General features: G+C 40.3%; 1 protein-coding gene across 1 annotated transcript in view; it reads left to right on the top strand.

Annotated features, from left to right (window-relative positions):
• Positions 1-460: 460 nt before the first annotated feature.
• Tmprss7 (transmembrane serine protease 7) overlaps positions 461-25541 on the top strand; it is a 36156-nt gene continuing 11075 nt past the window's right edge. The window contains exons 1-11 of the mRNA XM_055594874.1: positions 461-508; positions 2817-3024; positions 6958-7088; positions 9937-10004; positions 11210-11403; positions 13162-13200; positions 13940-14168; positions 15329-15459; positions 16690-16802; positions 20883-20989; positions 25028-25164. Of these exons, the coding sequence (XP_055450849.1) occupies positions 461-508; positions 2817-3024; positions 6958-7088; positions 9937-10004; positions 11210-11403; positions 13162-13200; positions 13940-14168; positions 15329-15459; positions 16690-16802; positions 20883-20989; positions 25028-25164 (1405 nt within the window). The remainder of the gene's footprint in view (positions 509-2816; positions 3025-6957; positions 7089-9936; positions 10005-11209; positions 11404-13161; positions 13201-13939; positions 14169-15328; positions 15460-16689; positions 16803-20882; positions 20990-25027; positions 25165-25541) is intronic.

The following is a 25541-nucleotide window of genomic DNA, read 5'->3' as shown; positions in this document are numbered from 1 at the left end:
AAAGGAGACTGGTCTTAGAGACCTAGAAAGGCTCAAGGAAGGCAGACATGAAGAGCAAAGGCAGGAACATTCTGAAGTTACTTTTAAGATGAGGACACAGAGAGGACAATAGGAAACTGTATGTTTGCTTAACTCAATATTAGTGACATTTATCAATATGTTTGGGCTGTTGGGTTGAGTGTCTGGTAGGGATCCGAGCCCTTGGTTCATTCTAAAGTGACATTCAGAAATCTTTCATTGTTGGGGAAACGCTGAGTGCTAGGTCCCTTTAACTTTACAGTGAAGCAAGGAGACAGCTTCAGTTTCTGAACTGGACCCGGGGAGGTAAGCTGACTCCATTCCCCTGTAAGCTAGCTGAGCACAGTGACTGTCTCTCAGCTCTTCTCAAGCGAGTATGTGAGGAAGTGAGTGAACACTGGCCCGCAGACACCCCTACATGGTCAAACACAGAAGCCTGAAAATGGACAAAGAAAATGGTGATACTACCTGCAAGTCCTCAGACCTCAAAGTAAGTACAGGGCGGGAAGCCCTCCATCTCATCTAAACACTGTGCACTGTTAGCGAAATAAATCCACATGTATGCCAAAAAAATAAAGAAGGCAAAAATAAACACTTAATTTTTTTTTTACAGTAATTAATGGATTTTGTCAACATGAGCTTTGTTTTAAAGGACTCTGGTTGGTAATTGATTAGTACTGTTTTAAGAAAACTCCAGGGGAATTGTACTGATCTCTATGTAAATTCCACTTTAAAATTTAATCAGTAGCGCTAGCTGAAACTGCCTATAATGTGTTCTGGTACTTACAGAAATGGCTTGAGCCTTGGTATTGTACGTGTGTTGGCATATCTGTATAGTTTTTTTTAAATCCTTTGGAGTTATGCTTAAAAGTAGCTCGACACCACACCTAACTCATCCTACAGTGGTTTATTTTCTTTCCAAAAGAACAAACTCACTACTTCAAGAAACCACATTAAATGAAGTCTGTCTGGTTCAGTTTCACCAGGAGAGATACAAGCAGCTTTTCATTCCAAGTGTTGACAAGGATGTTTGGCAAAAAAGAATGAGGGCATCATGAATAATGCAAAGTGTACTTGGCCCCATATTATCCCAATTAATTGGCAGGATTAAAGACTGGAAGACATGGGGTTTTGAAGGAAAGAATAAGGAAGGTGGGCGAGAGGATGAGAAAACTATAACAGAGCCATCAAGAGATTACTTCTTTATTATTATTTTCTTTTCTGGATGGCTGCCTTTAAAAGAATGTGTGTTTAAAAGTTATTTCATCACTGGCGTTTAGTTACCCTGACATGTATGAATCTCTTTGTCTAAGAAGCTAAACTCTCATACGCATTATTAAAGAATCGACAGCATCAAATGACAGAAGGTGGAGAAGAAAGCAAGAGGAGGAGGGTAACAGTTTAATAGTGTATTTTTCCTCCTTTTACACAACAGAATGCACATATACCAACACTTTTAGCAGGTAATGAGTCATATACTTCACTTCTTGCTTTAACTTAAAATTATTCTTTTATTTATGATTGGAAAACTGAGCCACCAATCAGTTTAGTGGCTGTCAATGACAAAACAACTGTGTTGACATCTTAGCCTCTAGGCAAGCAAAAAAATCATCACCCCTCTTTAGTTTTTCCCCCTAGTCCAGCAGCAGTCAGGACGTTACAATGAGGAAATCAGTAATTTCTGTGAGAAACTCTCTTGTATTCTTATTTTCAATCTTGCCACCAGAGAGAAATAATAAGAGTATAAGAGAAAAGCAGAATAACACAAACATTTAAAAGCCACGAGCACCTTGGCATGCTAGTACATTCATGTAATCCTGACACCTAGGAACCTGAGGCAGGGGAATGGTGAGTTCAGGGGCAGCTTGACCTACAAAGTAAGATCTTATAACATGAAACAAATGTTCCCCACTCCCAACCCCTTCTGAAACTCAAGTTAAAAACAAACATTCCCAAAGAAATATACAAAGAAGGCAGTGTCAACCCAGGCATCTGCATACCACAATTCTCTTCTTCTTCTTCTAGCTTGCCAACCTTCAGAACCCTTTGTCTGTTTGGCTCCATGAAGTCAGATTTCTGCTCCGTAGTGTCATTCAATAGGGATGAAATTCTGGCAAAAGGGTCTGGGAAGGATTCTCTGTGGCTGGTACACCATCTAGTTTCTTCTCTTTCCACTTCTAAAAGAATGTGTGTGTGTGTGTGTGTGTGTGTGTGTGTGTGTGTGTGTGTGTGTGTGTGAGAGAGAGAGAGAGAGAGAGAGAGAGTACATTTGTGTGCGTGCATGTCTGTGGTCAGAGGATAACTCTCAGGAATTACTCTCTCCTTCCACTTTTGTGGGCTTAGTGCCGTGGTCCTCAATGCATTGGTTGCAACCTTTTTGGGGTCCAATGACCCTTTCACAGAGGTGGCCTAAGGCCATCAGGAAACACAAATATTTATTTACATTACAATTCACAACAGTAGTAAAATCACAATTATGAAGTAGCGACAAAAATAATTTTATGGTTTAATATAGCTCCTTAGGTTGCAGCCTTTGGAAGGTTGAGACCCACTGGTTTAGGGGAATCAACCTCAGGTCCTGAAGCTTGGTAGCAAGTATCTTTATTCACTGAACTATTTTGTCTGCCTCTAATGTCTAGATTTGTCTCGCTTCAAATTGTAACTGACTGGATACCACTTATTGCACTCACACAGATAGCTTGACTGACAGGCCTTTTAGCACCAATGTTTCTTGCATGAGTCGCTGCTCTTACGCTTGGGATTACCTCTAATCGATAACTTGTCTTTTCTTTGAAAAGATATCCAACATCTCCATTCAGGTGGTCAGTGTCCCAGGGAAGTCACCAGGAAGAAGATCACCTCGAAAACCCATTGGCAGACCCAGGCCCCGCAAGCAGCCCAAGAAGAGAGTTCCCTTTTGGAATGTTCAAAATAAGATCATTCTCTTCACAGTGTTTTTATTCATCCTGGCAGTCACAGCCTGGACACTTCTGTGGCTCTATATCAGTAAGTTGAATTCCACATTCTTTTGAGGGTGGGTGAGTACTGTGTGAATCAGCAGGCCTAACCAGTCTCTGGACTCTTCTGGTAGAACTGCCCTCATTCCCAGACAGACACACGGTTTCAGAAAATGGAGCTGAGAGTTTAAGGGGAAAGCCAGCAGAATTATCTGCCATTTCTTCATCACAATCACTTTCTTCCTGTGGGTGGACAAAAGGAGGAAGAGGCATGAGGGATAGGGAGCAGGAGCTGAAGAGGATGCCCAGGGGGAGTTGACTCACTCATAAATGGAATGCACTTGTAGCTTTTAAAAAATGAATGAAACACTAAGCTGTTTCATTTCCGCATTACTCCCACAGCCTGTTACTAGGCAACGTGAAATTTCTGCCTTCCTGAGCCCCCTTTCATAGAAACATCTTTGTCTCCCAGTAATGTTTTTTGCCCCTGTGCCTGTGCTTTTGTCAATCTGATTGATCTTTGCGGCACATGTGACAACCAGGTTCTTTTTTACACAGACCTTACTCATTCAACCTGATAACTATAGCATTGGTTGACTAGCTTTGGCATTCTCATGTGTATAAATCATTTGATATGAAAAACACTTAATAGCACATAAGCGGAATACATAAATGTAGTCTCAGCCCATGGTTTCTGATATTCTTATAACTTCCTAAAGGGCAGTAGATGGGAACATCTTCTGTTATAATATTTTATCAAGGCCTAGTTCTCTGTTGCTAAATGGAGCTTCTAAGAATATTGGTTGTTGTTGTTGTTTTTTTTTTTGGGGGGGTTGTAATATTGATGAGATGATTGGTCTCTGGAAGTGCCTAAAAAGACAGAGGAACCAACCAGTCATTGACAGGCTGTATCTTTCTATTCTATGCTGTATTGGAAAGAAGAGAGAGGCTAGAGATTAAGTTCAGTCTTCATCGGTTAGTGATTTAGTCAATCACCCCCTAATAATAGGACATCCATTAAAATGCACACAAATCAGGGTTCAGAGCACTTCTCCATTGGTGAATTTGCTGGGAGGTGCTTCGTCCTAGCCCCACAGGGACAGAAGCTTGTTGGCTCGGGCACACCTGGCTTCACCCTGATAAAGAGATTCACCCCATAGTTCATTTGTGTTCTTTACAATATCACTTGTAGTAAACTATGAATAACGTGTAAATAACAACAAAATATCTGAACTATTATAATGAATTATCACAACTGAAGGTGTTATGAAGTCGCCTGATATGTAGAAGCAGCATGGATTGCTTAGAGGTACACTCCTTATAGTTGGCATCTGAGGCCAGAGCATCATTCTAGGTATGATGCAGTTAACTCTGTATAGTTACATGGAGTCATTGGATACTCATTTCTATCTGCAGATAATTGGAGAGTAGGTTAGTGAGGAGATAAAACCCACACATTTGATATCAGAAATTCTATGAGTAGAGAAGCAGCTTGCCTAGATCTATTCTCAAGGATATTAAAGTGTGACTGTAAGGCAAGAGAATTTTAGGCAAAGAATCCGTGAATAGTCTTGGTCATGCACTTATCCTTAATCATTGATTCTCAATAATTTGTTTGGCATAGTCTAATACTAAGGCAATCTTCAGAATACTTACTGATGCTTTTTCTACTTTTGAAAAGCCCACAAATTGGTTTCCTGAAGAAGGATTTTGGTTATGTTTACATCCTTAAGTGATTATTTTGTAATTATTGGAGGAACACCCAATGGGCTTTGAGATGAAATTGAGAAAAAGCCTCCAGAATGGGCTCCTTGAAGTTCACTTGATAAATTGTGGAAGTGCCAACGTGAGCTGACCTCTGTGATAGGCATAAGATGGACTGATAAATCAGATAACATTTCTGAGTCCAAGGAGATTATAGACTGGCAGGACAAGTTAAAAAAATGGGCAATGAAGTCAACACATCTCATATGAACACAGAGCACATATATCTCATCGCTTTCTGGTACCCAACTGACATATTTGAAATACCCTATAATTAAAGTTTTGGAAAAATGTTATAAAGAAGTTGGTTACTTGTATAAAAACCGAGAGGATCATTGAATGGAAACAGAGCAGTAGGGAACACCAGCAAAAAAAAAAAAAAAAGTTTGATAAGTAAGAATTGTTTAATAGAAAACAGGTTACTTTTGACATATCCAGTTTGATCATAGAGGTTAGCCTTAAGAAGCAAGGTAGCCAAGCCAGAGTCTTGTGCCCTGGGCTGAGCTAGAAGAATTAAGTAAATATAACTGGATTTAATGTTAAATTGACCATCTTTGCATTGCTGCTATTCTGACCCTTCTGATCAGAGAAGGGATGTGTGAGATTTTTCAAAATTAAGCAAACAAGCAAACAAACAAATACATAAAAAGTGTCTCCAAAAGCAATTACTAGTTTTAAGTATCAGATTTAGTGAGATAAGGGTGAGGGAAGATGATATCCCAAGGTCAAGAACCCAATAATTATCAAACACCAACAAACTGAAAACCTCCCAAATGTCCCCCCCAACAGGCTTTTCTGCCTTTACCCTGTGTTCCTCATCCTTTCACAGCATCACTTCTTTGCTTTGGCCTAAGTGACCCCAAATAGACCCGATAAGAGGGTGATTTCTGTCATTCATGCAGTTCCATCTTTTAAATCCAACCATCTTTTGTTTAGCCTCACCTGATGGTAGGCCTTGTGCTAGCAAGGGGATATTTTCCATCTCTGTCTCTGTTACTACATTCTGTTTTTCTTCCTCACCAAATGTCTTGAGGTCCAAAGGTAAGCCAAGTGTTTATTATCCTGGGAGTTGAGGTAAGATAGTGGTTTCCTCCGCACTCCCTCAGAGAGCTTGAGAGGGCTGCTCCAAGGGGGACGGAGGCCTGTTGTGGCAACACACGACTGCAATGCCAGTACTTGAGAGGCAGAGGCAGGGAGAGCTGGAGTTTAAGGATTTGGACTGGCCTTGGGAGATGGTCTTGAAAGACCAATGGATGGGAATATAGCTCAGTGGAGAGTCCCTGAATCTCATGGGCAAGGCTGTGAGTTTGATTCCCAGCATTCCAGCAAATATTTGTATGAGAAAAAAAATACTTAAAGAGTGAAGAATATCCATGGAAGCTGCTGGAGAGGAGAGAGGCCTTGGAAAGGAAGAGGAGAACTGTGGCGCGGTCCTCTATATAGTGCTTGCCTAGCACATGTTCAACCCCCAGTATTGTGAGGGGATGCAACCTGTTTTCCATTAAACAATTCTTACTTATCAAACTTTTTTTTTTTTTTTTGGATTCCAATTCCCCAAGATACTTCCTCTTTCTCCTGGACCCCGAGTCCATGCAGATGCAACCAGCCTTGTCTCTGTTCATCTGTCAGCAAAGTGCATGCCAAGAAACCTAGTCTTACAGTTCCCAGAACAGATTTGAGTAGAAGTGAGCCCGTGCTGAGCCGAAGGCCATCCTGGTAAGGATAGCTGCTCCATGTGTTGTGCAGAATGGAAGCGTGGCCTCACCACTGGGCATTAGGCACACAAGTCATCCAGGAGCTCAGCGGATGCTCCAAAGAGTCAGGGGACTTTTTCTCTCTTTCCCCATCATGCTAACTGTACCCCAGACTGTGATGGCACATACTTCTGACCACCTCACAGCTTTCCGATATGCAACTCATGAAAATTGCATATGTCTTAACCCTCTAGAGACACTAGAATAAAGCCCAAGAAATGTAGCTTTCACCTTTAAGTCTTCCTTTTAAGTAGTTACCAGTGACAGATAAAATGAATAGAGTGTGTTAGGAACTGTGGTGATTTGTTGCTGATGGAAAGACACCACTAAGTCCATTTTGAGTTTTACAGGTTACGATGTATCTGCTTAGATGAAATTATTTTAAGAAACTCCTGCCAATGTGCATCAGACATTGCTCAGCTGTCCAACCTCCTCATTGCCTTCTCTCTTGATTTTTTTTTCAGGTAAGACAGAGAGCAAAGATGCCTTTTATTTTGTTGGGATGTTCCGCATCACCAACATTGAGTTTCTTCCTGAGTACCGGCAGAAGGAGTCCAGGGAATTTCTCTCCATGGCAAAGACAGTACAGCAAGTGGTGAGGATGACGGTGCAGGAGCAGGAGGGAGGAGCCTGCTCAGGCTATGGGGTTCAGGGGCTTCCTAAGTGTCTTGGCTCAGTGGTACAAAAAGAAAGCTGTCAGAGAGCAACACAAAATTTAGTCCATATGTGCTCTCAAGCATAGTCGCATTTCCTCCTTCTAGTTAGTCTGTCTTCACTGAAAGTTACAGTCACATTCATTCAGGTGGCTCTTTCAACTTCTATTCTTCTCTGCAGAATAAAGAAATTCCATGTGATCTTTAAAATATTCTCCAGTTCTGAAGTTCAAACATACTGATTAATTTCTATATATTTATTTCAGCATGGTACTAGCCATCTCTTCACTTTAAAAAAATGTGCTTTTTATTAAAAATGTAAATAGTATAAAAATTACTAAAATTCAAAAAAGTATTAAAAAAGATCATCAGCTTCTCAATGCCATTTTCAGAGACAAAGCTCTGATTCCGGCCTGCAAGGACATGAGGGCCCTGAAATATTGGAGTATTAGCAGTTGCTCTTAGGGTGTAATATTTTTCTTTTAATGTTTGCATTTCATGTTTCTTATGCAAGCAAATATTCTTTAAAAGCAAGTGTTAATAGTCTCAAAGTTAACAAATCCCTTTTTATTGGATGCTTAAGCTGTTCTCCAGGGTTTTTTTTTAACATTATACATAATACAAAATCAAAACTGTCATAAATTATGCATATCTCTGATTTCTCTTCCAGTTGATTGCCTAAAAGCATCTAGAGAAAAACAAAAAACAAAAAAACAAAAAAAAGTCCATTCAGGGCTCGCGGCATAGGGCAAGGTTTTTGCTAATGTGGACTCCTGCAGCAATGCAGAGGGTGAGACATGAGGAGGGGTTTTGAGAAGGATGGCAGTGGTCAGGTAACTTCTCACTGACTGCCAGCAACTACAGAAGTAAATCCTTCACCTGGCATATAGGTGTACCAGTTATGCCTCAAGTTATGCCTACCAGGCAGGCAGGGAGAAGCCAAGCCAAACCAATGGAGGCCCAGCAGATTTAGATGATTTCTTTTTTTAAATCTTTATTTATTTATTTTCAATTAATTACCATTTATTCACTTTGTAGCCCAGCTGTAGCCCCCTCCTTTGTCCCCTCCCAACCCCACCCTCCCTCGTCTCCTCCCAAGTCCACTGATAATGAAGGTCCTTCTCCCCTTTCATCTGACCCTAGCTTATCAGGTCTCATCGGGACTGTCTTCCATAGTCTTCCTCTGTGGCCTGGTAAGGCTGCTCTCCCATCAGGGGGAGGTGATCAAAGAGCCAGCCATAGAGCTCATGTCAGAGACAATTCCTGTTCCCTTTACTAGGGAGCCCACTTTGAGACTGAGCTGCCATGGGCTACACCTGTGCAAGGGTTCTAGGTTTTCTCCATGCATGATCCTTGGTTGTAGTATCAGTCTCAGAAAAGACCCCTGGGCCCAGATTTTTTTTGGTTCTGTTGCTCTCCTTGTGGAGCTCCTGTCTCCTCCAGGTATTTCTATTTCCCCTTTCTTTCATAAGATTCCCTGCACTCTGCCCAAAGTTTGGCTATGATTATCAGCATCTGTTTTGATACCTTGCTGGGTAGTCTTTCAGAGACCCTCTGTGGTAGGCTCCTGTCCTGTTCCCTGTTTTCTCCCTCTTTTGATGCCTGTCCCATTTGCCTTTCTAAGCGAGGATTGATCATCTTATCCAGAGTCCCCCTTCTTGCTTAGTTTCTTTAGGTATACAGATTTTAGTATGTTTATACTATATTATATATATAATATCCACTTATAAGTTAGTGTAAACCATGTGTGTCTTTCTGCTTCTGGGATACCTCACTCAGGATGATCTTTTCTAGTTCCCATCATGTGCCTGCAAATTTCATGATTTCCTTGTTTTTAATTGCTGAGTAGTATTCCGTTGGGTAAACATACCACACTTTCTGTATCCATTCCTCGGTTGAAGGACATCTGGGTTGTTTCCAGATTCTGGCTATTATGAATAAAGCTGCTATGAACATGGTTGAGGAAATTTCCTTGTTTTATACTTGAGCATATTTTTTTCTCTCTCTTGTTCTTTCTTTGTATTCTTTTGAGTCAGGTTTTCTCTGTGTAGCCTTGGCTGGCCTGAACTCGATTTGTAGACATGGCTGGCCTCGAACTCACAGAGATCCTCCTGCCTCTGCCTCCCTGAGTACCAGGATTACACACAAATTAAGCAATATTTGTGTGTGTGTGTTGCATGGTTACAATATTCTTCATCGTCTTTTCCACAGTATTATGGACTTTTAAGATTTGGGCATTTGGGTGGTTTTTTTTTTTTTTTTTTTTTTTTTAGAGTTGGAGAATAGAATGAGTTTAGCTTTAGGAAAGCTTGGTGAGGGCAAAGAGGGTGTTTTTATTGAAAAAGGTTTCCTTTGAGAGCCAATTACGAGGTTTTGGACCAGTTGGCCTTGGGACAGTTGGCTGGGTTGTGGGAACCACGCGCCACCTTGTGGCTAGTATTGGAATTTGTCCCTGGAAATCTGCAGATCTGACACCATGGAAAAATTTGAATTTGATTTGTTAACTAAGGAGAAAAGTAATGTTAGGAATGGGAAGAAGGCAGGAGTTAAACTTGATGACAGACTTTAAAGACATAAAAAAATAATAGTAACTGACAACTCTTTGCAGCAGAATAGAATTGTTCTAAGAATTGATTCAGAAGTAATGACTTTATTAAATTCTACAGATAATGTTTGAGTTTGGAATTAGAAGCCTTCAGTTTGAGGCCTGCTTTCCCCACTACTAGCTGTTGGCATGTGGCCCCAAGAAAACCAAGTTTGGAAGAATTAAGATAATCTCTTTATTTTTAGGTAAACCTTGTTTATACGACATCTGCTTTCTCCAAATTTTATAAGCAGTCTGTGGTTGCAGACGTCAGGTAAGGTGTGTCCCTTGTTCTGGGATTCTCACCATCCTTGCTATAACCTCTGCTTAAGGTCTCGCAAGGACTGAGATTCATCCCACTCAGAAATATTTTGTTGGTGGAGAATACCCCGTTAGCAAAACTAATGACCTAACTGTCTGCCAGGCTGTCACAAGTCTGCCTTTCTCCCCCCAGATGGAATCCCAGTTTCAGCGACTTTGGGTAATTATGGTCATGAACATGGCTGCCATGGTGGGTGGCTGGTGGAGAGGAGAATACGTTTTCAAAATATGTTCAGCGAAAAACTGGCCACTCAAGATTGTCTGAGAAGAAGAAGAAAAATCCCTCTGTAAAATAATATCTTAGGAAAAATCGTCTCCCTGTAGTATAATCACGTTTCTCCCATATCCCCCAGTATAGCTGCAGGGGCTCATAAGCCCCCTCCCCCAGGGGCATAGTGAAGGTACAGAGAAACCTTGGAGGGAACCGATACGTTTATGTTCTTTCACTTCCATTTCCAAAGTTATTTACTACAGAAGCACCACCGTATGTTTCTATGCAGACGCTGGGATCAGCTTGAAAAGAGCACTGGACTCTGGTTTCTAGCTCCACTTGGTTCGAGCTGTGTGTTTCTGAACTACGGTTGTCCTTAGTTTTCTCTTCTGCAGACCTAGAATGTTAGCAGGTTCATTGGAAGAGGCGGATTTAACACTGTGTGGAGACATACCAAGATACAGAACTGAACTGCCATTATCTGCAGACCTTACTGGTTGATGCCCTTAGAAGAATCTCTGTGCAGATGCAGCTGTACGCAGTAACGCTTCCGGATGTGAACCCAACACAGTGATTAGAACACACACAGCGCCCAGCGCAGTGGTGCACACCTCTAATCCCAGCACTCGGGGAGGCAGAGAAAGGCAGGTCTCTGTTTGAGACCAGCTTGGTCTATAAAGCGAGTTCAGGACAGCCAAGGCTACACAGAGAAACCCTGTCTCAAAAAAAACCAAATCAAACCAAACAACAAGAACAACAAGAACCCACACATAGCATGACTCCTTCTCTTTCCAATCCTTAGAGCAGGACCAAAGACAACCTACAGAAGGGCATTTGGTTCATCTGAAAGATGTGCTCAGTGTCCTTGTATCTGTCAGTTTCTCCTTTCCTGGGAATGTGTATTTTCTAAGCTACACTCTTTTTCTCCTTTTTTCCCCCCACTATAGTAGTAACAACAAGGGCGGTCTTCTGGTCCACTTTTGGATCGTGTTTGTCATGCCACACGCCAAGGGCCACATCTTCTGTGAGGACTGTGTGGCGGCCATCTTGAAGGACTCCATCCAAACAAGCATCGTAAACCGCACCTCTGTGGGGAGCTTGCAGGGTCTGGCTGTGGACATGGACTCTGTGGTACTAAATGGTGACTGTTGGGTAATTCTCTTTTAAGCATTCCTTCAACATCACTTCTGAGATGCTCATTATCAGAGTTAACCTTGTAGAAGAGGCTCTTCTCCCATCCTAGGAGCAGGGGGTTAGCTGCACATTAACACTGGTGAAGGGAATTTGTAAATGTTAAACACAGTATGATTGGAAAGCAGAATTGTGAACAAACACATACAAAATCATATTTATTAAAGTGTATTCCTTTGTGTGTTTATTAAGCTGAGGCACCTTCAGACTAAGTCCCTAAGGAAGAAATATCTAGAATAGAAGAATTTTACTGAGGTTTAGCTTATTTTTCCTTTTTTCGTATTGCTGTGACTGGAGACTGAAAGTTTAGTTTGGACTCTGGACAAAGTGGCAATGATGAGAAGGCTTACCTAGGCAAAGTAAAGAAAACAAATAGAAGAAAGGTCATGAGTGTTCAATGGCAGGAAAGTACTGCATAGCATGAAGAGATGAGGTGAGAACACAGAAAGGGAACAGGAGAACTGGCTGTCATAAATCTTTTATTGGAATTACATCTTAAGTTGTGTGTGCATCTGTACACACCATGGAACATACGTATCGGTTAGAGGTCAACTTGTGGGCTGATTCTCTCTTCCTGTCCTGGAAGGATCAATTTCAGGTCATTAAGATTGACATCAACAGCCTTCACCTGCTAAGCCACTTTGGTGCTTCCTGAGTCTTTGCTTATTGAGACTTTTGACATTAATGTGAAGTCAAGGTGACACAGACTTTTGTGTGTGAAAATGAGCCCACAGATGTGAAACCTCTTGAGGCCTTTGCACATGTGTATCTAGTATGGAAAATACGTACTGTAAAAGTTGTATCATACACCCAAGTCATGTGCAGGCGAATGGGTCAGATGCCTGCTTTTGGCCCCGATAGATCTAGTGCCATTTGTGGGAGATCATATTGCAGTAGCTTGTAGCAGGACAAACACATGGCCTAAGAACTAAGATGTGTGTTTGGACAGAGTAAAAACAGCTAATCACACATCTTCTTTGCCTTATTGAGCTACGGAGAACAATATGTAAGCATTGTATTTTCATTACTTTATTTATTTATTTTTTATTTTTAGCTTTGTGGTCAATTAGAAGCTGGTTAGATGCTTCCTACTATTTCATGAGAGGCCAACACTTGAAATCTGCCTCCCCCGCCCTATTTCCTAATGGCCTTGTCTACACCAATGCTTCCAAACAGGCTGTGCCTTACCACACGGAAACACAATGTCACCATTTGTCTTGACAGTGAAACATTGTGTTACCCAAAATCTCTGTATCTTTCTCTTTTGATACAAGTTTTGCCTGTGTAATATATACACACAAATATACTGGCTATACAGTAGGTGGCTGATATTTGATTGAATGACTAAAAATTCTCTGGTGAAAAATATCATATACTATGTTTACTATTTCAGTCATAGAACTAATTACTATTATACACATAGTTGCTTTCTTACCCTTGAATTGTTAAAAATTTGTTGCTATGAATTCATAGAAGCAAATAGAATAGTACATTGAATTCTCATAGATCCTTAGCTTCAATGGCTGTCATCTCCTGGCTCTCCTATTTAATCATGAAATACCTAGATAACTCTGCTTCTCGCTGGGCTATTATGAAGTACAATCCATCCCAGATGTGTTTGATTATTTTAAAGAAGGACTGAGAACAGTTTTCTAAACAAACAAGATTCTGGAACTAACAGTCTTTTTTCTATATCATTTCAATGCAGCGGGGCTTCGGTCAGAATACTCTTCAACCATAGGATCTGGTAAATTCACAAATTTCTCCTTTACCCCTCATAAGTGGACCCCTCAGACTGCTTTTTAAAAAAAATTATGTGATTTTTAATGTTCTTTTAGTTCTCAAGTGACAGCAATGTAAGTGGCTTTAGCACAAAAACAACTTGATTGGTGTATGTATTAAGTAGCTGAGGCAAATATGGACTATGGTGGCTTCAGGCATGGTTGAAACCAAGTTATAAAAGGAAATGTTGGCAGGAATCAATATTTCTACTTTCTTATGTACAGACTTAGTTCTCAAGTGTTTCTTCCATTGTGGTAGCAAATCAAAGCTTAGACTTGATAATTTCCTCAGATATAGTGGACAACTCCTGCACACAGACTTCATGAAAGTTTTTGTAGCACTCGTGAACGGAATCCCGTTGATGTAACCATTCCAAACCAACTTCTTCCACTGTTTGGCCAGTCTGGTCATGTGTCAGATTATAGAATCAGAGGTAAATTAACCCCAACTAAACTATGGATGAAGTAGAGGCAGTTTCTCAAAGTAATAGGTTCTGTCACCAAAGAGAGGAGCGTGGAGCTTAGACTGGCAGGGAGAACAGATGTCCTCCATGTGACAGCCTTTGTTTACTCCTCTGCCATAGAGGCTTCTAGAGAGGTCATTCCTTGAGAGGAGGGAGAGAAAGAGAGAGAGCAAGACAGAGAAAAGGGGGAGAGGAGGGAGAGGAATAGGGGCAGAGACTAAGGAAGGGTCCTTCTCCACAGACAAAGGCTGCTCCCAGCACTTCTATGCAGATCACCTGGCCCTCCGCTACCCTCTGGAAATTTCTGCAACCTCAGGACAGCTAATGTGTCACTTCAAGCTGGTGGCTGTAGTAGGTTATCTGATTCGTCTCTCAATCGAGGCCATCCAGCTGGAAGCTGACAACTGTATCACCGACTCCCTGACTGTCTACGACGCCCTCTTGCCAATCCGGAGCGCCACTCTGTACAGGTAAGATGCAGGCTCTCTAGCTGTCTGGTGAAAAAGGCTTTCGTATTCTCTATTTACAATTCTTTTGTGTAAAAAACTTAAGTACATTCATCGTGACACGTTAATAGCTTTGCAGTGTCTGTCAGATTTTGTATTTGTTCACTTGTACACGAGACTCTCAAAGTCCACATAGCAGACTTTGGGCAATAGATACCAAATGCGTCAAATATGTTGTGTAATTTGACTTCCCCTGTTTATAGAGTAGCAGCTATTGTATCAATAAAACATGAGAATAAATATTCTGTGATGATTATATCACATTAAATGATAAAAAATTCTTTAATTACGAAGATGGATAATATGCTCAGTATAGAGAAAAATGAGGTCAGAGAAAATAATAGCAATTACGTTACAATTTTATTCCTCAGCAAATTTCTGTTACATTTTGCATAAATATATTTATTCATATTGTATTTATTAAATATAAAAATATCTGTATCTTAATTTTAAAATCTAATAGTAAATTTCTGGTCATGGGTGCTTAATATTCAATAAGCTAATGACGGCAACTAGGTTTCCTTTAGGCACTATGTTAAAAGAATGTGTGAATTATCTTATTCTGAACAGTATTTGCACGTATCACAGCACGCATGTGTGCATGCGCATTAATATTTTGCCGAGGAACATACATGCAATGAAAAGTAAGTTCACTCATGTCTCCTTTCAGTGAGGGCTAGCTTCTTCTCACCCTTCCAGGCACTTGGGGCTCTTATCTCATTTTGATCACCACTTCAGAGCAATGGGGCAGCATCAGTACAAGTGTTAAAAGAACCCTAGAATTACAGAGATTTAATTGCTCTATTGTCTAGCATCTTTCATACAGCCAATGCATGGAACTAAGCCATTAGGCATTATCCTTATACCCTGTTTGCTCTCGAGGAGAGCCCACGGATGGCCATCTGAGAAAAATCCCTTGGTAGCCATTACTACACAAATGTATTTTGTATCTCTTCTGGCTCTATTTCATCTGTAGAGCCTTATGGCCGCTCACAGATGGTGGTCTGACTAGCAGAAACTAAGGCAGAAGAACTGAGTGATGGCTCCAGAAATGTGTGGGATGCTGCAGTATGTAGACCATTTATGAAATAAGGAGTTATTCATGTGTTGTTATCTGGCTGCAGAATCTGTGAACCCACAAGAACACTAATGTCATTTGTTTCTACAAATAATCTCATGTTGGTGACACTGAAGTCTCCTTCTGTACGGAGGCTGTCAGGGATCCGGGCGTATTTTGAAGTCATTCCAGAACAAAGTAAGTTCTTTCCAGTTTATACAAGTCACTTGCAATCCTTGTTAAGACGCCGCAGTCTTTCTATCCTGGGGCTCTGTTATAATGAAAGTTGTATTAGTCAAGGACCCTGACTCAGAAGAAAGGCAATACAGTGAATTCAGTCAAGAACTGTTAGCATAATGATGTTGATTTGGTAACTCAAAAGGGCAAAAGGGAATTGAAAAGGTGATTGGAAGAGCAAGGGGAAAATTGGAAGTAGTGTGATTACAAGCTTGGTGGAAGGAGTATGGGGCTGAAGCTCTTAGCAGGTGTCCCCACTTACCTGCTCCTGGTGTCTTTGAATCCAGAACCATGCTTTAAAGAAAGTAGTCACATGATAAATGAGGTGTGGAAAACAAATATAGAATGTGTGAAAAATAGGTTAGCTGTGTAAACTGATGACACAACTACTCCATGGTAGGAGAGAGACAGATGGAGAGAGAGAGGCATCTGGAAGAATCCAGAACAGAAAGAGAAATGAAGAGCAGAGAGAGATGGATCATGGCCAGCAGACTAGGCCTGGTCGTGAGAGAAGCAGGAGCAGAGCAGAGAGGGAGAAAGGGAAAGGAAGAGGCTGGGGAGGCAGACAGAGAGAGAGAACAGGTGAACAACAGAGAGAGAATGAGTACACAACAGAGAGAGACAGATAGAAATACATACAGAGATTGAGACATAGCAGGGTCATAAGAAGAATGAGTAGCTAGGGGAAGGGAAGCTAGAGAGTTGGAGGGAGGTTAGGGTGGGGGTTAGTATGCTAGCACAGACTTTGAAATGTGTAACAGGTGCTTGTGATAGTGAGAGAGCCTGGAGGCCAGCATCCGCTTTGGTATGCTCATAGACACCAAAGATAGTCATTTGTTCCTTCTGCCAGTGATAAGGGAAATACCATTTTTGTTTTAATGGAGGAAACTGGCTTCCCAAGTTCCTGAGGGACTTGCTGACTTTTATCTAACTTCCAGAAATCCTCTTATAGTGCAGGCTGAGCTCATTTCTAGATATCTGTACTGCCTTTTGGGGTTTTGGGAACTGGAGTTTCCTTTGGACCTAACATTAGCTAAGTGCATGTTGGGTACCATTTTGTTGAACAGAAAAAAATTAAAAAATGTGCCAGTCCATTAGTCAGGTAAATATGTATGTGTAGAGAAATTCATGCAGTCCTGTCCTTATAATCACATCGTGCTAGACCTTGTGTGTGTGGATACCTTCTTTCAGAATGTGAAAACACCATAGTGGTCAAGGAAATCAACAGCTTTGAAGGAAAAATTTCAAGTCCATATTACCCAAGCTATTATCCTCCGAAATGCAAGTGCACCTGGAAATTTCAGGTAACCTAGGTCTTCTTGGGGGAAAAATTGTTTTATTTTATTAAAATTTTAATTTTTAAGTTTTAACAACTCTTAAAATTTTTATCACTTAAAATCCCTTAATGCTAGGAAATATAAACCTTATGGAAATATATTATCTAGAAAGTAAATTTTTTCATAGTTTACATTTTGTGCTGTCAACTCGACATTCTCTACTACTCACCTGATTTGACCTTATTTCTCCCATTTATTTTGTTTTTACTTATTTTTAAACTATAAAGGTATATTGCAGGATCAAAGTATTATTTTATTACAGATAGTGCTGCTTCATATTGGAAATTAAGAAAATAATAAATTTGACTGGGTTACTTACATTCAGTTTGTAGTTAAAGCAAATTGTATTTATATAAAATGTATACATCTCCCTCTGTTGCCTTTTAAGGCATTGCTCACTGTCTTATGTTTTGGTCGTAAGGCCACTTTTTTTTCTCCTACTTTAACAGCATATGGAACAGCATATGGAAATGGAAAATGCCATTGAATTATTGCTCACTCAATGCATACTTACATAATCATTAGTGTGTAACATTGGGTTGGATGTAAACATCAAATATATAGTTTGAACTCATCAGTATGTCACTAACAGTAAGTGTGGGCCTGGAACTCAAGCAGTAAAATAGACTAGGAATCTGAAATTGGAAAAATAAGTAAATTAATAAAGTTCAGCTCTCACATAATGTACCTTCCAGTAGGGGGAGACGGGTGCCAAGCTAACAAGTTGCATACACAGTGAGTCCTCCCTCTTCGTGGGTTTCACATCTGTGCATTCAGTTCATGGCCTGACAGAGTGCGTACTTGTATTGAACATATAAGATCACATTATTGATATCATTTCTTAAATAACCCAGTGTAACTGCATTTTACAAAATTATTGCATGGTACTAGCTATTATGAACGATATGGATATTTAGAGTATGTGCAGGCTATGCAAACACTATGTGTTTAATGTAAGGAACTTCAGTTTTCATAGCTTTGGAGACACGAAGAGTCCCCAAACCAATCCTGCTGAGATACTGAAGGGCGACTGCACAAGTGCTAGAGGGGAAAGCAGAGAAGTGAAGGAGTGTGATCGGTTGGGTAGGCAGCTGGAAGTGTGAAGGGAAGCAAGTCAAGGGGTTGTTAAATAGGAGGTTAGAGAAGCCTCAGAGAGAGGAGAGGAGTCTATCCTATGGTTACTGAGGAAAAAGGCACTGCTTCTAAGGTGGGAACCTGAGGCAGGAGGGAACTCACCACGTGTGATCATTTGTTAGCTATGCAAATTTAATACCACAAATTATTTTATTATTGTAATCAAACCTGATGATTGATTCAATGTCAAGGTGACAAGTGTCTTTAAGTCATTTATGGTCAATACTATGGTCATTTATAAAATAAGTAGCTAGATCCACACCCTTTTCCAGATTTTCAGGATTTAAGATCTCAGATGACTAGAGAGTTGGGTAGATGAGAGAATAGGAGAGGATAAATGAAAGGGCTAAGGAAGGAGAGGGGATTTATACTATTTTCTTCTTCAGTCCCTCCAAAACATAAATGTATCTTCTTGAGTTTGTTCAACAAGCAGAATAAGGAATGTAACTTTTCCCACAACTCAGTCAAATGTTTGAAATTCCTTTGATGTAAAAATAAATATTGATTCTATAATAACCCAGAGATTTAAAATGAAAATCCATAAACACAGTTGTTGTTAGTTTTAGTCAGAGTGTAAACAAGAATATTGGCTTACTTTCTATTTTGCTGGAGGTTGAGGGTTGAGGGCTGAAGAAAAAAAAAATCTTTATAAAGAAAAGGGCATACCAAACCAGTAAGGGAGTGAGGAATAGTGGAAGGGACATAGAAGGAACATGAGATTAAGGTCCACCAGCCTTTATCAGGGTAACTGAGAGCCAAGGGAGTCCCCTCCTCATATCACAGAGGAAACATATGGGATAGCTTGGAAATAAGTTGCTCGTTCCTGCTCCTGTGAAGGAAATATGCAGTCATCTTTGCCATAGAAAAATCTTCCTGTGGTTATTTGAGATAATTTCCTGTTCTTACTGAGTCTTTCATATAAGTTTATAATAAGCATGACACACTGAACAGAATGTGACTAAAGTAAAAGACTATGTTATATTTTTGGTCTACATTTCCTAATTTTCAGAAAATTACTTATCTTCCATTAGCCATGTTTTTCTTCTATAAAATAAGAATTGCATTACTGACCTAACTGGTTTATTAGAGTGTTGACTGTGAAGTGTCTGATTTATTTTCTCTCAAAAATAGGTAATGATGGAAGGCTAACTCTATGAACACTAGAAAGAAGCAACTGTATACATACACATACACATACACATAACACAAAACAACACATAACCAAAATCAAACGCCTCAGAACACTGTCAGTGAATAAAATCAACCTAAAGAAAAACGTAACAAGATTGAATTATACATTTTTTTCCCATGACTTTAAAAAATTATTTTGTGTTTTGTGAACCTCCTACATGAAATCTTGGTCTACATCGCAACCATGCCTCCCTATCCACTTCAATCCCTCCGCTGTGTTCCCTTGTTCCCAGCCAGAGTCATGATCTTTTTTTAAATTATTATTGTATACAACTACCTAGTCCATTTAGTGTTACTCATATATAAATATATCCACAGATAATCATTTTGAATTGGACAATCTATGCAGGAGATTCTCCATGGGAAAAAAAAAAAACCGATCCTCCCTCTCTCAGTAGCTACTGAACACCTGCAGCTCTTCATGTAGGTGTGGGACCACGGAGAATTTCCATTTCCCACAATAACATGTCAACTGATATTGTCATCATGCTGGTCCTGTACAGGCCAACCTCATGTTGATATTTTGTAGGTGTATAGTGTCATTTGGGGGGGATACTATCTACCAGCAAGCAAGGACTTCTGACTCTGATAGTCTTTTCACTCTTCTTCAGCAGTTTTCCCAGAGCCTTAGGTCATGTTACAGAGGTGTCAGTTGAAGTTGGGCATTCCGCAGTCTGCATTTTGACAACTTGTGTCTATGTAAGATAGTCTTAATCTCTATAAAAAGAAGCTTATTTGATGAGAAGTGAGAACTACACTTATGTATAAGGATAAGCATTTAAAATACAGTTAGAAATTATATTGATTTAAGAAAATGATGGTAGTAGAGCCTGTGACCTCACCAGTCATGAACAGTTTTTTAGGTTTATAGTACCTGGAATGATTTCCCTCCTATTTATCAGGTCTTCAGTCAAATTAGATGGCTGTTGGTTACCTTGAGGCTAAAAGTGCCACAGTTTCATCAATGAGGATAGCTAGTCATTTTTGTGGCTTATAGATACTATACCTTAGGTAGAACTATGAACTGCTTCTCTGTCTTGGCAGCTTACTTCCCAATACTATGAGTGACAGTCCTCAGGGAGGAGCCTTCCAAGTCAATTTCAGCACAGTTTTTCCAAGTATGTGAAGTATGTGTCTTCACCAATAATAACGCCTTACCTTCAAGTTCTGGAAGGAAGCCAAGAACAATGGAAATAGTCTATATTGTTTGGGAGGCATCTATTCCTCTGACCAACAGCTACAAAGGAATTTTACTATGCCTGGTACTGGGGTTTTTGTTAGCACGTGGCTCTTGGGAGAAGCACTGTCACTTCATGTGATGTAACCCCATTAAAATACATTCATACACACACACACACACACACACACACACATGTATGCACATATATCTGTATTTTTGAGTAACCTCATAAAGTAATGGAATAGGGCACTATGGCTTTTCTGAAAATCCTTATCTCTCCTTTCATTCTCCCTCGTATTAGCCCTTTGCCACTGCCACTATCTCCATTATCCACACCATAGCATCCATTAACTACTATCCTCCTCTCTAGGGTTCCTTCGCTCCCTCCCTCTATGCTCCATCCCACTAAGGGCTATATAACACAAACATCCTTAAAGCAATGAGCTGAAAGAATCAATACTGAGCAAGCAAAGACATTTTGACTTGAAATATGTTCTTCTACTGAGCCATTTTTTTTTTCTGACATTGTTTGCTTTTTACAGACTTCCCTATCAACTCTTGGCATAGCCCTGAAATTCTACAACTATTCCATAACTAAGAAGAGTATGAAGGGCTGTGAGCATGGATGGTGGGAAATTAATGAACACATGTAAGTGATGTTTGGTTGTGAGGAATCATATGGAAGGTTCCCTGTCCTCTAGGAGTCTGCAGTTTACTGACAGAGGGAAGCCAAAGATGGAGGAATTCAGAAGTATGTACATGGCCAGTGGGCACCTGTGGTTATAGCAGAATTCAAATCCTCTGCCTTACACCTTCTTTATGCTGCTGGACTATTCAAGAGTATATTGTACATCTTACAAATGTATTTGCTAAATGAAGTGTTCAAATCTTGGAGCCACTGGGGAAAATAACAAGGGGTTGCTCTGGAGGTTCAAAAATAAGACACTACTAGCTAGTAGTCTACAATAACTACTAGCTGGTTGCATTGTAGGGGAGGCCTAACTGACCTAGGTATATGCTAGGACTGGGAAATGGTTCATCAGAAAGAATCTCAGACATAGAGATGCCTGCGATTACTGAATGCATCACTTAGTTCCTAACTTGTTCCTTCGGTATTATTGTTGCTGATTTGCTTCTAAAACTACAACCAGTATTCAAAAATACAGCTGTGATCGGTTTTGGCAGGAGAATAGCTTCTCAATTAACTCTCAAAGAAGTATCGAGTGAGTTAAAGTCTTTGCCAGCTAATTCTTTTCTTGTGTTATTTTATGAAACAAAACTTTCTCTTACTAAGAGCACCCCCCCTTCTCCTTCCTTTCTTTCTTGTTTTTTTTTTAATTTTTCTTTTGAGTGTGTGTGTGTGTGTGTGTGTGTGTGTGTGTGTGTGTGTGTGTGTGTGTATGTAGTTGTATGTACACTCATGCTGACATCATGGAAGTTGATGTCAGGTATCTTTCTTTATTAATCTCCATTATAATTTTTGAGACTGTATCTCACTGATACAGGAGTTCACCTTTTTTGTTTGTTTTTGTGTTTGTAGCTAGGCCATCTGATCAGCAAGCCGCAATTATTCTCCTGCCTCCACATCCCCAGTGCTGAGGTTACAGACGTGTATTACATCTGGCTTTTTATGTAGGTGATGGGGATCCAAACTTAAGTTTTGGTGCTTGCACAGCACGCAGGTACCCACTGAGCCATCTACACAGCCCTCTAAGAGGTTTTCCTTGAAAAGGCATCTTTTCATTAATTTAGAAACTGTCTGCAAAATAGTCATGACCCTATGTTCATTGGGAGAGACCTATCTGAATCTCATTAAAATTTAATCTGCACTTGTTTCGGAAATATAGGTTGAGCCAAGCATCTGTTTTTATTTTTGTTTTGATTTTTGAGACAGGGTTTCTCTGTGTAGTCCTGGCTGTACTGGAACTCACTATTTAGATCAGGATGGCCTAGAACTCAAAGATATCTGCCTGCTTCTCCAGTGTTAGGATTAAAGGTATGTACAATCTTGGGCCCAACTTCAAGTATCTATCATATAGGTTCAAATTCAAACCTTGCCTGCCATCTAATAGCTTATTAAATAGGGAAAATGTTAATCTTTTTTGTTACAGTTATTTTTAAACTTGTTTTTGCTAGCATTCAATGAAAAGATGCAAATTGTATGTTAAAAGTATATTGTGCATGTTATTATTCTAACATGCAAAGGCAAAGGCTAGATGAGTTATGGGATTGCTTGCTCTACCTAGCAAGTTCCAGGCCAGCTAAGGCTACATAGCAAAATTTTCTCATCTAAAAAAAAAAAATACAAAGCAATGTGTCCCTAAAACATTTAAGAACATTGCATTTGATGTATAATGGAAGTAGAGATCAAAAGCTCACACTCTTACACACCTTTTGTGGAGTTGTGTGCCTAAGAATGAACAAATTATTCTTTGCAAAGGGGTGAGGACTTTGCCCCTCTCATAACTAGCAAGCATGATTCAGGTCTTGCTCCAAGTAGAAGAGTCTCCTCCCAACCAATACCAGGAAAGCTTCTGGCCCCAAGTACTTTTCCCGAAGCAGAGATTTTGAAAGTCCTATCAGATTCATCTGGTTCTGCTTGTCCCATCAGGACTTAAGTCCCTAGCTCTTTCCACACTAGTCCTTTGCATCTAGAGAAGAAAGGCTCTGCTTTATATCACCACTGAGAAGTGGGTCAAAGGAATGCTGGCTGCAATGGGGAAGAAAAAAAAATCCAAATGGTAATGGGAAGGAATCCAAGGTTCTCCCTGAAATATCAGATAACATAGACTGGGATATTTATATTTAGGTTAGCTCGATGTAGTATTGGAATCTTAGAGTAGTGAATAATGGCCTTTTTACAATTCCAGAAAATTAGGCCTTTGGTGTCTTAGAAAGTGCTAGCGTCTGGCACTTGGCCAACTTGTGTAACTCTGGTTCAGTGAAAAGTAACTTTACTGTTTGATCTTTAACACACTCCTTCATTTCTTTATGATTCCCTGCCTTGTGTTCATGCAGAGAATGTAAACTGACTTTTACTGGGTTTCTTCAGTCTCTCCCTTTTTACCCTTTCATCCCATAAACCACCATCATGTTCCACAGCACACTAATCATCTTCAAACTCCAGCCCAAGCGTGGGTATAAAGAATTCATTCTCCTTGATCTCCTCCTTAGCATGTGTGCTAGTTAATTTTCTTGTTGCTATGACAAAATATGAGACAGAAAGGAGGAAGGATTTAGTTTGGCTCAAGGTTTCAGGGGATTTCAGTTTGTTGTGACAGAGAAATCACTGTGCCAGGAGCTGCTCAGTCTGGTTGGCAGAAGCATGGGACAGCTGATCACACTGGAGCTTAGACCAGGAACTACAATGATGATGACAATGACAGTGATGACACACAGACACAAGGACAATGTACCCCTTCAGACATCCCTCTAACTACCTACTTCTCACTGAGACCTGTCTTCTAAACAATTAGAACATTTCATAACTGTGTCACCAGCTGAGGACCAACTATTTCAAATACATGAACCTGTGGGAGACCCTTCCCATTCAAACCACAGTAATACACTGAAAGGAGCTCACCTTTGCAAGAGAATTCCAGATCTTAACGGCGGGCACAAGATGAAAAGAGATCTTTTCATCTTTGAGACAGATAACACAATGGACATGCTTTCGGAATACACAATTATAATCACCATGACTAGTTAAAGTATGGTCCTAAAAAGTCTCACTTGACGTCAGACCCACACATCTCTTTTGTGTGTTCTAGTAACTGGCTATCTACTATCCTTTCCCGAATTTCAGCCAGCTGCCAAAGACTTCTGAATAATACAGGAACGCTTTTTTGTTTTCTTCAAGCCTTAAAAGTCATAGCTAGTGCTTCTTCAGGCCAGGCTTACATCTATATTGGAAGCCTAGCGTGCTTGGCATTCACAGGTATCAAGTGAGGACATGATCACCCACTCAGCTCTTAAGTCAGCTGTTTCCCATAGAAACTTGACAGGTTTCACACTGGAAAAGCCTCGCCTACACAGAGCAGTGAACGAACTTATCTTGCTGTAAAGTAATATCCTGTGCTCATTAACCACAATGCTCGCATAGTGAGAATTATTAACCAGAGTGACATTTACTCAAAAGAACACTAGCAATCCTGTTGGCATGATATGACAGGAAGTAAAGAAAAGTCAAGGTAAAGAATACTGTGGATACGTGTTACTTCTGTAAAATGTTGCCAAGGACAAGCCCTGCTGTGCATATCAGATTTCAGTTTAGACTGAACTAATCTTGCTTTCTTTTGTCTCCACTGTGGGTGGAATTATTTGGATATTGTCAGCCTGAGCTCACAGATTCTACTCCGCTGTAGAGAGGGGTTCGTGGATAAAAGCGGGCCATCCTTGTGATACATATACAAACTAGGAGAATTCGATCCATTGCTCTACTGATTTGCCCTGTTAGTAAAGAAAGCAACAGGTCAACAGTGCTGGGTTTATGCTGTTTAGCAAAGGAGAAAACTCAGAATTACCACACCACAGTCCTACAACACAAAGAAGCTGTTATTCTTAGCTCTACCAGAAGCGTCTCTGGTTACACAGCCTGAATGACCAAAGTTTCAGTGATGCCCACTGGTGATAGAACAGTCTATGGGACCTCAAGCCACCGTGACCTCCCCTACTCTTGTCTTCTCAGGTACTGTGGCTCCTACATGGATCACGAGACCATTTTCCGAGTGCCCAGCCCTCTGGCCCACATCCAGCTCCAGTGCAGTTCCAGGCTTTCAGACAAGCCACTTTTGGTAGAATATGGCAGTTACAACATCAGTCAACGTAAGTTTGGGATCCATTTCTTAGAAAACCTAATGAGTCCCTAATAATAAAGCAAAGCTTCTTTACTTTGGACCTTGAGAATTTCAGGAATTAATACTGCCTCATTTTTGTTATATTTATCTTTTTGCTTGTTTGTTTTGTTTTTGTTTTTTGTTTTTCAAGACAGGATTTCTCTGTGTAGCGTTGGCTGTCCCAGACTCATTTTATAGATCGGCTGCCCTCAACTCACAGAGATCTACCAGGCTGGTGTTGAACTTGTGGCAAACCTCTTGCCTCAGCTTCAACAATATTGGAATAACAGATGTGTGGCACCATACTCATGGTGATTCTTTGTGTGTGTGTGTGTGTGTGTGTGTGTGTGTGTGTGTGTGTGTGTG

The sequence above is a fragment of the Psammomys obesus genome, unplaced genomic scaffold (genome assembly GCF_907164565.1).
Source record: "Psammomys obesus unplaced genomic scaffold, mPsaObe1.curated_primary_1811, whole genome shotgun sequence".
NCBI classification, from domain to species: Eukaryota; Metazoa; Chordata; class Mammalia; order Rodentia; family Muridae; genus Psammomys; species Psammomys obesus.
The sequence above is the reverse complement of the archived record's forward strand: the minus strand, read 5'-3'. Positions and strand labels throughout refer to the sequence as shown.